General features: G+C 54.4%; 1 protein-coding gene and 1 pseudogene across 1 annotated transcript in view; both read left to right on the top strand.

The window, feature by feature from the left end:
- LOC102071864 (class I histocompatibility antigen, F10 alpha chain-like) overlaps positions 1-4042 on the top strand; it is a 33216-nt gene extending 29174 nt beyond the window's left edge. The window contains exons 2-8 of the mRNA XM_074529974.1: positions 1427-1690; positions 2223-2498; positions 2707-2979; positions 3065-3169; positions 3268-3303; positions 3423-3455; positions 3810-4042. Coding sequence (XP_074386075.1) covers positions 1427-1690; positions 2223-2498; positions 2707-2979; positions 3065-3169; positions 3268-3303; positions 3423-3455; positions 3810-3823 — 1001 coding nt within the window. The 3' untranslated portion in view covers positions 3824-4042. The remainder of the gene's footprint in view (positions 1-1426; positions 1691-2222; positions 2499-2706; positions 2980-3064; positions 3170-3267; positions 3304-3422; positions 3456-3809) is intronic.
- The window catches only part of LOC141725842 (class I histocompatibility antigen, F10 alpha chain-like), a 259037-nt pseudogene that overhangs the window by 282 nt on the left and 245638 nt on the right, over positions 1-13117 (top strand).

Raw genomic sequence — 13117 nt, 5'->3', positions numbered from 1 at the left:
TGCCATTCCTGGGCAGGGAAAGCTCTTGAGCCCCCATTCCTGGGCACAGGGACTCCCATGAACGTTCATTTCCTTGCAGCGGGACCCCCCTGCACCCCCTTATCTGGCCCCGGGACCCACCGGATCTCCCATTCCTGGGGTTCAGGATCCCTTTAAAACCCGAATCTCGCCACGGGAACCCCCCTGAAGCCCCATTTTTGGGCACGGGGCCACCCCTGAATCTCCATGTCCGGGCACCGGGACGCCCCTGCACCCCCTAATCCGGGACTGGGTTTCCCCTGCACCCCCGTCAGTGCTCTGGGACGCCCCTGTCCCCCTTTTCGGGCATCTCACTTTTCCCAGAATCCAGACCCTTTGAACCTTTCCCTTGACCTTTGCACCCCTCAGGTCTCTCGACTTTCCGTGTCCCCCCCGTTTTCCACTCCCGCCGCTTCCTGAAACGGGGTTCCAGGCGTCTCGGGGGGGTCGCAGGGGAGATCCAGAGGAATCCAGATGAACTCCCTGGAATTCCCCCTTTCCCCCGCCCCCTCCCCCCACGTTCCCTCGGTCTCTTTCTCTTTTCCGTCTCCCAAGCTGCGTCCCCGGGATCCGCCCGCCTCTCCCAGTCCCAGACCCCCCTTCCCGTGACCCAGGGAGCCCCTGGAGCCCCATTCCTGCCTTTCCCAGCTCCCAGACCGCACTGCCCTCAACACCGGGGACCCCTGGACCCCCTTTGGTGGGCACAGGGACCCCCTGGATCCCCCTATGCCACCTCTCCCAGTCTCTTCCTTGAACCTTGAACCCTTCCCGGCTCTCCTCATTCCCCGTCCTTCCTTCTCTGCCAATCTCTGCACCTTTCCAGTTCTCCATCCTCTGCTTATCCTGTGGGGGGTCCCAGGGGGTCCAGGAGGGTCCCAGAGGGGATTCTGGGCCCCAGGACCCCCCTGAATTTTCAGTTCTGGGCACTGGGACCTCCCTGCACTCACTTTCCCATCCATCCTTTCTTCCCCAGTCCCCAACCCCCCTTTTCCTTGTCTCTGAGATCACCTGGACCCCATTCCTGCTTTTCTCAGCCCCCAGCCCTCCCTTTCCTCTGCTTCAAGGACCCCTGAGCCTCCCATTCCCCGGTCTCCCCACCTTGTGAGAGGAGACCTTGGCACTGGGGACCCCTGGACCCCTTTCCTGGGCACAGGGATCCTCTGGAACCCCCATCCCACTTTCCCAGTCCCTGCCTCCCCCCCTCCCCTTCCATAACCCTGGAACCCCCCAAGCCCCCATTCCTGGACACCATGACCCTCTGTAGGCCCTTTCCTGTCCATCCCACCTCTCCCACCCTGCACACCCTTTCCTTGGCCCCAGGATCCCCAAACCCCTTCCCAGCTCTCCCAGTTCCCCTTTCATTGTTCCATGATCCCCTCAACCCCCTCAAATCTCTGTGTCCCCCCAGTTCTCCACTCCCTGCATTACCTGCAAGTGGCAGTGTCAGAGCCCAGCCCGGGGATCCCCCAGTACATGTCCTTGGGGTACCTGGATGGGATCCCCTTCGTGCGTTACGACAGCGAGCGAGGCTGGGCAGAGCCGCTGACACAGTGGATGAAGGATGGAGTCGAGCCAGAATATTGGGAGAAGCAGACCCAGATCAATGAGGGGAACCAGCACGTGGCTGCCAGGAACCTGGAGACACTGCAAGAGCGATATAACCAGAGCGGGGGTGAGTGGAGGGATCTGTGGGGCTGGGATGGGATCTCTGGGGCTGGAAGGGGAACTGTAGGGCTGCGATGGGGATCCATGGGGATGGGATGGGATCTGTAGGGCTGGGATAGGAACTGTAGGACTAAGATGGGGATCCATGGGGTTAGGATGGGGATTTGTGGGGCTGAGACACCTCTCAGCCTCAGGTATGCATTCACAGGGCTCCAAGGGGCTGAAACAGGGATCCATTAGGCTGGGATGGAATATCTTGTAATCCATGGGGCTGGGATTGGATCCATGGGGCTGGGCTGGGCTGGGATGGGATCCGTGGGGCTGGGATTGGATCCACAGGGTTGGGATGTGCATCCATGGGATTGGGATGGGATCTGTGGGGCTGAGTTTGGATCCATGGGGTTGGGATGTGGATCCATGGGGTTCCAAGGGGCTGGGAGGAGGCTCTGTGGGGCTCCATAGGGCTCTGTGGAGCTGGGACACAATTCCATGGGTACAACACATGGGTACCCACAATTCTGTGGGTACAATCCCCCCAGGTCTCCACACTGTACAGCGGCTTTCTGGCTGTGAGCTCCTGTCCGATGGGAGTGTCCGTGGATCCCGCTGGGAGGGCTACGACGGGCGGGATTTCATCTCCATTGACCTGGGATCCGGGAGATTCATGGCAGCCGACAGCGTTGCTGAGATCACCAGGAGGCGCTGGGAACAGGATGGGACCGTGGCTGAGAGGCACCTGAATTACCTGAAGCACGTCTGCCCCGAATGGCTCCGGAAATACGCTGGATATGGGCAGAAGGAGCTGGAGCGCAAAGGTGGGAGCAGAATTCCTGTGGGAATTTGGGATTTCAGAATGGAGGACTTGGGAACATGGGAATTCCTGTGGGAATTCCATGGGTAGATCTCGCCACCATCACATTCCCATCAAATTTCATGGTCAGATCTCACTCTTATCCCATTCCAGTGGGAATTCCACGAGTAGAGTTCACCCCAATGGTGAATTACACTATTATCCTATTCCAGAGCCCCCTGATGTCCACGTGTCAGGAAGAGAGGAACACGGGATGCTGATCCTGTCCTGCCACGTGTACGGATTCTACCCCAAAACCATCGCAGTCAGCTGGATGAAGGGGGGTGAAACCTTGGATCAGGAGACGGAGTGGGGTGGGGTCGTTCCCAATAGCGACGGCACCTTCCACACCTGGGCCAGGATCGAGGCGCTGCCGGAGGAGCGGGAGCAGTACCGGTGCAGGGTGGAGCATCCCGGAATGCCGGAGCCCGGGATCTTCGCTTGGGGTGAGGCTGGGAATGTGGGGATTGGGAATTTGGAATTCCCAAATGGGGATTCCCCTCCCCCTCCTCACTATCCTGCGTTTCCCAGAGCCGACATCTGGCGGGAATCTCCCCGTGGTGGTCGCTGTGTCCGTCATCGCTGCCATCCTCATCCTCATCATCATTGGATTCAGCATCTGGAAGCTCCAATCCGGTAACACATGGGATGGGGGTTGGGAAGGGACATGGATCCACCCGGCACCGTTCTGGGAATCCTGTGCCACTGACGCTGATCCCACTTTGTTTCCACAGGGAGGAGAGACTGGAAGGGATACAACCAGGCAGCCGGTGAGTTCCAGTGGTGGATCCAGCTCTGGATCCCCTCTGTGCGGATCCCAGGATGGATCCTGGGGTTAATCCCACTGTGTGATCCTTGCTGGAATCTCATGGATCTTCTCTTTCTGCAGGAAAAGATGTGGGAGCCAATGGCTTGAGCACAGGTATGGAGCAGGAGCAGGGTGAGATTCCAGAGGGGGATCAGGGCAGGATGGACAGATTGGGATCGGGGAGGGATTCTGGATCAGAGCAGGGTCCAGAGTGGGATCAGGTGGAATTGTAGAGTGGGATTGGGGCTGGATTCTGGAGTGGGATCAGGAGGGATGGATGGAGCAGGGTTGTGGCAGAGTGGATGGAGTGGGATTGGGTGGGATGGATGGAGCAGGGTTGCAGCAGGATTGGGGTGGGATCAGGTGGGATTGTGGAGCAGCTCCTGCTCTCCATGGGTTCCAGCCAGGCCAAGCTGTGGAATGGGGACAGGGACAGGGTGACACCATGACCCTCTATCATCCTGGCAGGAATCATCGCCTGAGTGACCCATGGAGCTGGATCTGGCCCCTTCCCTCTTCCCTGGAAAGCTGAGAGCTGCCAGGAGAGCTCATCCCACTGCTCCCACCCACCCCACAGCTCTTGATAAACAGATCCATTTCCCATTTTCGAATGCTTTAAAGGCAAGAACCATAAATATGCACAGTGTTTCACTTCTTGTGTGAAACTATCCTGCTTTGGGCAATAAATCTGGGTTCCCTCCTCCAGTGTCTGGCAGTTCATCTCTGGGAGCCAGGAATGGGAATGCGGTCACTGCAGCAGGGATGGGGACACCAGGAGTAGGACGGGAACACCAGGAGCAGGATGGGGAGATCAGGACCTGGACTGGGACACCAGGAGCAGGATGGGGACTTGCCAGCCACACCCGGCTCCATCTCCCGGGATTAATTTCCCGCTCCGTGTCCCATGTCTGAGGTGTCCCCAGAAGGGTTTGGCCACGTTGGGCTCCTGGAGGGACAGTCGGATGGGGGGAGGGGTCAGGCCAGGCACTGTTGTCCCCAGAGCTCCTTGAGTGTTCCAAAATCAGGGCTCAGGATCTCAGAGAGGTTCCCTGGCCATGACCACGGCCATGACACGAGCATGAGATGGCTGTAAGAATGACAATGCATGACACAACCCTGAGATGACCATGTCCATGGGATGACCACGACTGTGACCATGACCATGACACAACCACAACCCTGACCATGAGATGATTTGGACTAAGAGATGACTGTGGGTTGGCAATGACACCACCGTGGCCTTGAGGTGACCCTGACATGATCGTGGCCATGAGATGACCATGAAGTGACAATGACATGATCATGAGATGACCATTACAGTGACATGACCCTGAGCATGAGATGATGGTGATCAGGAAATGACCATGACCATCACTATGAGATGGCCATGACCATGAGATGACCATAAGATGATTATGACAATGGGATGGCCATGAGATGACCATGACACCACCATGGCCATGAAAATATTAAGGCTTTGAGATGACCATCACTAATACTATGACACGATCTTGACCAAGAGGCGACCATGAGATGACCACAATCGTCTCACACCATGGCTATGTGGTGATCATGACACAGCCATGGCTGTGAGACAATTGTAACCATGAGGTGACTGTGAGATGACCGTGAGATGATTGTGACCATAAGGTGATGGTGATGACCATAACTGTGGGGAACAAGCCTTACAGAATAAGGACCTTTCCCACCTTTGTTCAATCCTGTTCACTTCTGTTCACCAAAAGGCCCTCTGGGAAGGTTCAGCTGTGGGTTGATGGCCAGAGAGTGGGTTGGTGGTTGCCTCATGTGTGAGGCAGGGATTGGCTGAGGAGATGTGTGGACACCACATGATCAGAGAGCTGATTGGGTAAAGGGACACATCCATAGCAACACTGCAGTGGTAGGCATACAACACGTGCTTATTTTGGTTAAGTTTGGGGCAAGTTTTGAGTATAAAAAAGATCAGTTGGTTACAATAAACAAACTTCTTTGAAACAAGCAAGGAGGTCCATGTGTCCTTGTTCCCCATTGCTGTGCATGACCATGAGATGACCATGACCATGATTGTGATCATGACACAGCCATGACCATGAGATGACCATGATGATTGTGGCCATGAGTTGACCATGAGATGATCTTGGAATGACCATGACCATGTGAGGACCATGACTGTGACCATGTCCATGATATGCTCATGACCATGAGAGGACTGTGACCATTGGATGACAATGACATAGCCATGAGCATGAGATCGTGACCATGAGAGGACCATGACCTTCAGGTGATCAGGGGATGATCATGAACATGAGATGATGGTGCTCAGGGAATGACCACGACCATGAGATGACTATGACCATGAGTCGACCATGAGATAACCATGAAAATTTAATGACCGTGAGCATTTCATGACCATGACACATCTGTGAGGTGATCAAGATCATGAGATGACCATGATTTGACCACGGCCATGGGGTCATAGAGACCACGAGATGAGCAAGAGATAACCATGGCCATGAGACAACCTATAACAATGAGATAACCATGAGCATGAGATCATTGTGACCAAGAGATGACCATAACACAACCATGGCCATGAGACCATTGTGACCATGAGGTGATTCTGAGATGACAGTGAGATGACCATGACCATGAGGTGACCATGACTGTGAGATAACCATGACCATGACAGGACCAAGACCATGACATGATAGTGACAATGAGACAGCCACAAAATGATCATGCAATGACCATGACACAACCATGACCGTAAGATGACCATGACCATGAGATGACGGTGATCGGGAAATTACCATGATCATGAAATGGCCATGAGATGACTGTGACCATGAGATGACCAGGACCATGGGATGACAATGATATAACCCTGACTGTGAGGTGACCATGAGGATGAGATAATTGTGACCAAGAGATGATCAAAGACACCATGGCCACATGTGATCATGACCATGAGCTGACTGTGAGTCGACCATTACAGTGACAGGACTATGAATAAGAGATGACCAAAACAGAACCATGGCAATGACATCACCATGACATGACCTTGGCTGTGAGACAATAGGGACCATTAGGTGAGTGTGAGATGACCATGAGATAACCATGACCATGAGATGATGGTGATCAGGAAATGGCTGTGACCTTGAGATTATCATGACCATGACACAACCACAGCCATGAGATGACCATGATATGATTGTGGCCATGAGTTGACCACGAGACGATCATGAGACGACCATGACCATAACATGACTTTGACTATGACCATGGCATGGCCATGGTCATGAGATGACAATTATAATGAGATGACCATGAATGTGAGATTACTGTGAGCATGTGATGACTGTGACCAAGAGATGACCATGAGATGACCATGCTCGTGAGATCATCATGATCTATTTTCAAATAGAGATGGGTTGGTGGGAGATGTGGTAGTTGGAGGCCACTTGGGGCATAGTGATCATGGAATGATAAAATTCTTAATATTTGGTAAAGTCAAGAGAAGCATTAATAAGACTTTTACACTGGACTTTTGGGAGGCAGACTTTGGCCTATTCAGGAGACTTTTTGAGAGAGTTCCTTGGGAAGTAGTCCTTATAAACAAAGGAGTTCAGGAACGGTGGGCATGCTTGAAAATGGAGATCTTGAGGGCACAGGAACAGACTGTATCTGTGTGCCAAAAGATGAGTTGAAGAGGCAAATAACTAGCCTGGATGGGCAAGGAGGTTTTGGAAGAACTCAGGAATAAAAAAAAGGATGTATTATCTTTGGAAGGAGAGTCAGGTCTCTCAGGAAGTATTTAAGGGGGCTGCTAGAGCATGCAGGAAAAAAATTAGGGAGGCTAAAGCTCAGTTTGAAATTAAATAAGTGACTTTTGTAAAGGATAACAAAAAATGTTTGTATATATATATATATATATATATATAAATGGTGAAAGGAAGGGTAAGACCAACCTTTGTTCTTTACTGGATGAGGGACGGAACTTAATAGCTGCAAATGAAAAGAAGGAAGAGGTGCCTAACACTTTCTTTGTCTCAGTTTTTCCTGAGAAGACTTGCCTTCAAGGACAACTGTCCTCTTGGGCTGCTCAGTGGTGTCAGGGAGCAGAGTGTTTCCCCCATTATCCAAGAGGAGGCAGGCAGAGAACTGCTGAGCCACTTGGATATTCATAAATCCATGGGACCAGATGGGATCTATCCCAGGGTGATGAGGGAGCTGGCAGATGAGCTTGTGAAGCCGCTCTCCATCATGTGCCAGCAGTCCTGGCTCACTGGTGAGGTTCCAGATGACTGGAAGCTGGCCAATGTGAGATCCATTCACAAAAAGGATGGGAAGGAGGATCCTGGTAATTATAGGCCAGTCAGTCTGACCTCAGTACCAGGTAAGGTTATGGAACAGTTCATACTGAGTGTCATCACACAGAACTCACAGGATGGCCAGGGTGTAAGACCCAGACAGCAGGGATTTAGGAGGGGTAGGTCATGTTTGACCAACCTGATCTCCTTTTATGACCAGGTGGCCCTCCTGGTGGATGTGGGAAAGGCTGTGGATGTTGTGTACCTGGACTTCAGCAAGGCCTTTGACACTGTCTCCCACAGCACACTCCTGGAAAAGCTGCAGCCCACGGCTGGGACAGGAGCACTCTGTGCTGGGTTAGGAGCTGGCTGGATGGCCGGGCCCAGAGAGTGGTGGTGAACGGAGCTGCATCCTGCTGGCAGCCAATCACCAGTGGTGTCCCTCAGGAGTCTGTGCTGGGACCAGTTCTGTTTAATATCGTTATTGATGACATGGATGAAGGGATTGAGTCTTTCATTTGTAAGTTTGCAGACGACACTAAGCTGGGAGTGTGTGTCCATCTGTTGGAAGGTGGGAGGGCTCTGCAGACAGAATTGGAATGGTTGAATGGATGGGCAGAGTCTAACAGGATGAAGTTTAATAAATCCAAGTGCCCAGTCCTGCATTTTGGCCACAATAACCTCCTGCAGTGCTGTAGGCTGGGGATGGTGTGGCTGGACAGTGCCCAGGCACAAAGGGACCTGGGGGTGCTGGTCGACAGCCAGCTGAACATGAGCCAGTGGAGTGCCCTGGTGGCCAAGAAGGCCAATGGCTCCTGGCCTGTATCAGGAATGGTGTGGCCAGCAGAACTAGGGAGGTCATCCTTCCCCTGTACTCGACACTGGTGAGGCCACGCCTTGAGTGCTGTGTCCAGTTCTGGGCCCCTCAGTTTGGGAAGGACATTGAGACACTTGAGTGTGTGCAGAGGAGGCAACGAGGCTGGTGAGAGTCTTGGAATGCAAGCCCTGTGAGGAATGACTGATGGAGCTGGGGTTGTTTAGCCTGGAGAAAAGGAGACTCAGGGGTGACCTTATCACTCTCTACAGCTCCCTGAAAGGTGGTTGTAGTCAGGTGGGGTTGGTCTCTTTCTCCAAGCAGCACTGACAGAACCAGAGGACACAGTCTCAAGCTGTGTCAAGGGAAATATAGGTTGGATATTAGGAAAAGGTTTTTTACAGAAAGGGTGATAAACTTCCAGAATGGCCTGCCTGGGGAGGTGGTGGAATCACCATTCCTGGATGTGCTCAAGAAAAGACTGGATATGGCACTCAGTGCCATGGTTTAGTTGAGCAGCTGGGGCATGGGTTGGACTCAATGATCTTTAAGGTCTCTTCCAACCTTGTGATTCTGTGAATTCTGTGACCATGAGATGCCACCAGCTGACCATGATGTGATTGTGACCATGAGATGAGCATAACAATGAGATGACTGAGAGGATGCATGATGACTGTCAGCAAATGACCGTGACCATGTGATGGCCATGAGATGACTGAGATCATTAGATAACCACAATCATGACCCAACCATAGCCCAGAGATGACCATGACAAGATTGTGGCAAATGAGTTGAACATGAGATGATCATAAAATGACCATGACAATGCAATGACCATGACCATGACCATGACACAACCAGAAGCATGGGATGACCATTACAAATGAGATGACCATGAGCATGTGATGATTGTGACCAAGAGATGACCAAGAGATCATCACAACACACCATGGCCATGTGTGATCATGATCATGACATGACTGTGAGATGACCATTATAGTGAGATATCCACGAGAATAAGATGATGGTCATCAGGAAGTGGTCACCAGGAAATGACCATCACCTTGAGATGGCCATGAGATGACCATGCCCATGACACAACCATGATCATAAGATGACCATTACAGTCAGATGACCATGAATGTGACCATGACAGGACCATGACCATGAGATGACCATGAACATGAGATGATTGTAACCAAGACATGACCGCAATGCAACCATGGCCATGTGGTGATCAAGACCATAAGAATGATGCCTTAAGTTTTAACTTTCATATTTTCCATATTCTGTACTGTGCTAGTATATAACTCTGAACTTCATATAAAGTGTTAGCAAGTTCTCTTTGAGTGACAACGGGGCTGGGGGGACACAACCCCACCCCCATAATCAGCAGAGCGGGGACGGAGCGGGGGGTCCCGGCCGGGCCCGAGCCCACGGGGAGGGGCTGCGGCCGCCGGCAGCTCAGGAGCTCTGTGGGCAGAGAAAAGGGGGTGACACCGGGCTGGGGGTCCCCGGGGGGAAGCACCCACACTCCGGGGGAGGGGGGACACGACCCGCGGGAACCCCCCTCACCTTCATGCGCAGGTAGAAGCCGAGTCCCAGCGCCAGGAAGACAAAGCCTAACACGGAGTTCCTAATCCCTGTCAGCATCTTGCTGTGGGCAGCTCCGGCGGCATCTCTGCGGGGTCCCATGGGCTCGCTTTTGGGGTCCCACTCTCCCCTTTTCACAACTTTCCCACCGTCTCCCACCCCTTCCTCACCTCCGCCCAAGTCTCAGCCCCCTCCCGCTCTCCCTTAGGGGGGTCCCCTCCTCCTGTCGCTCCATTCCGGGCTCCCCCTTCTCGTCCCTGTCCAGCGCCTCCCGCCCCCCGCTCACCCGAGAGCTCCGCGCCCGCAGCCGGGGGGGCTCCCAGCACCACCAGTGCCACCAGCAGGGCCCCAGCTGCCGCCCCTCGCCCCATGGCCGGGGCCGGGCAGGGAGCAGCAGCCCCAAAGCAGCCGCGCTGCGCTGGGAGCGCCAGTCCGGAGCAGGGCGGGCTCGGCAGCGCCGCGCGCTCTCATTGGCTGTCGCCACTTTTGGGGAACCGATCTCAGAGGCTCCGCCACAAAACTGATGATTCTTCAACGCCCACCGCGCTCATTGTCTGCGGCGCGTTTTGGCTGTGTTTTGATTGGCTGAGGGGTTCCCGGGACGCTGCAGGCCCTGGCTGGGAGTTTTTGGGGAGGTGGGGGGGAACCTTGGGGCGCTGGGCAGGTGGGAGCTCAGGTGAGCCCAGCAATGCGTGCCCAGGTGCGCGGCATCTCAGGGCTGCCCGTGGCGAGCGGTGTCGCTGGCCCGATGCCAGGCACCCCCAGAGCCGCTCTGTCCCTGCCCCCGCAGCCGCACAGGGACAGAAAATGGAGCCGAGGGTTCCTGCGTGGGGACAAGGACCGGGAGAGATCCCGCAGCAAATCCCACATGGGCACAACAGACCCGGCCTGGGAACACGGAGGGAATTTATTACCAACCAAATCACAGCAGCACAAGGAGAAGGGAAAGAAATCTCTCCAACACCTTCCCCCTACCCAACACGGATCATCCAGAACAGGGGTCACCAGGGCTCTGCCTTACAGGGGTCACTGGGGACCATCCAGCGCGGATCCTCCCATGGGGGATGGAGATGGAGCAGCACATGAAGCTCTTCCCACACTCGGGACACTCGCAGGGCCTCTCCCTGGTGTGGAAGTGCTGGTGAGTGACGATCTCTGAATCCCACCTGAAGCTCTTCTGACATCCCAAGCACTCCTAGGGCCCTTCCCCAGTGTGGATCTTGTGGTGCTTCCTGAAGCTCAGTCAGAGGTCCCACTGAAGCTCTTCCCACATTCCCCACACTCACAGAGCCTCTTCCCAGTGTGGATGTTCAGGTGTTCCATCAGGGTGGAGCTGTAGCTGAAACCTTTCCCACATTCCAAGCACTTGTGGGGCTTCTCCCTGCCATGAGACTTCTCCACCAGCTCTGAGCTCTGGCTGGATCTCTGGCCGCCTTCCGGGCTCAGGGGGGCTCTTTCCTCCTCACCCCTCCCTGGGCTGGGTTTGCAGCCCCTCCTTGTGAGGGATCTCTGGGCTTTTCCTCCTCCTCCATCTGGCCACAGCTTGGGAATGACAAACCCTGATTTGGGGGAAACCAAGATGGGAGCACCTTAGAGTAGAGGCTCCTTCTGCACAATTCCATGTCTGGAACTCAGCAGAAGTCTTGTGTCCATGAAAATCTCCACAATGTCAAGATTCAGCCCAAAAAAACCCTCCTAGGAGTTCCCTATTGCTGATCTCTCCACTTTTGGGGTTCCAGCGGTTTCCTTTCCTTGGGATCATAGGGGTCCAATGCCTCCAGGGGTTCCCCCTTCTCCAGCGTCCTGCTTAGGGATGATCCAGGGGCTTTTGGGGGTCCATGGGGGACCTTCTACCCTGATGCTCTGCTTTGAGATCCCAGGGATCCCAGGGGTCCCTCCTCTCCAGGCTCCCCCCCTTTCCAGTCTGCCGGGGTCCCCCAGCTCTGGGATCGCCCCTCTCTGCTCTCCCCACTCTGGGGCTCCCAGGGGTTCCCCTCCTCTGCTCTCCCGGGGATCCCCAGGACCAATGACCTCCCCTGCCCATACTGGGCAATGGCTACGTGGGCCCCCAAAGATCCCCCAAGGGGCTCAGCTTTGGGGTCCCGCAAGATCCAAACTTATGAACACAGAGAGAAAAACCTCTCCGGGAAAACCAGATGATAGTTGGGGTCAATTCCACAATCTGTAAGCTCCAAACACACCCCAATAAAAAACCCCCTCAGGGACCCCCCCGATGGATTTGGGACGAGCTCCCCCTCCCCGCTCACCTGCAGGACGACCTGGAGGCGATGGTTCCGCACCCGCGGCCACAAGGGGCACTGGAACCTCCTGTTCCTCCTGTTTCTGCTCCTCCTCTTCCTGCTCCTCCTTTTCCTATCTCCCTCCTCCTCCTCCTCCTTCCTAATCCCACCTCCTCCCCACTTCCTGACTTCTGTGTTTTAGAGTGGAGAACCTTGCTTGCTTGTTTTTAGAACCAGAACAAAGATCCCAGACGGAACAAGGCTTGCTGCTTTTAGTCAGAAGCATCAGTGACTAATGGTCACGTTTCCTTTGGTTTGGTGCCGTCCTTGTTCCTCCTCAGTGTTCAGGCTGGGCTATGGGGTGTCCTTGTTTGCTGCATTTTCCCAGTTCCTCTTGCACCCTTCGGGCCATGGGCTGTGCCCTGGGAGGGTTCTTTGTGCTCCTTTGTGACACAGGAGAACCTTCCAGGCGGTTTCTGTGTGAGCTGCTGCTGGGATGTCACAGGAACAGCGCCACGTCCCCGTGGTGTTCCCGTTGCTGTGGGACACGGAGGCCTCAGTGCCCAGAGTGGCTCTGGGCTCGCTGCTGGAGGATCCTCCTGCCCGAGGCATTCTCAGCAGCCAGCCCAGCCCTGACGGGTGTCCTTCTGTGCTTGCAGGACTACAGGCTGCAGACGTGTGCAGCACAGCCAAAATGATGCAGCACGTGGCTGCTGCAGTTTGCACTCTGTATTCTGTGGCTTATTCGGGGTATTTTTTAACCCATTTGGCACGTAAGTCAAGGTTTTCCTTTGCTGCAGCATCTGTGGCTTTGGGCTT

Source organism: Zonotrichia albicollis, chromosome 31 (genome assembly GCF_047830755.1).
Source record: "Zonotrichia albicollis isolate bZonAlb1 chromosome 31, bZonAlb1.hap1, whole genome shotgun sequence".
NCBI lineage: Eukaryota > Metazoa > Chordata > Aves > Passeriformes > Passerellidae > Zonotrichia > Zonotrichia albicollis.
This window is presented reverse-complemented; position numbering and strand designations above follow the sequence as displayed.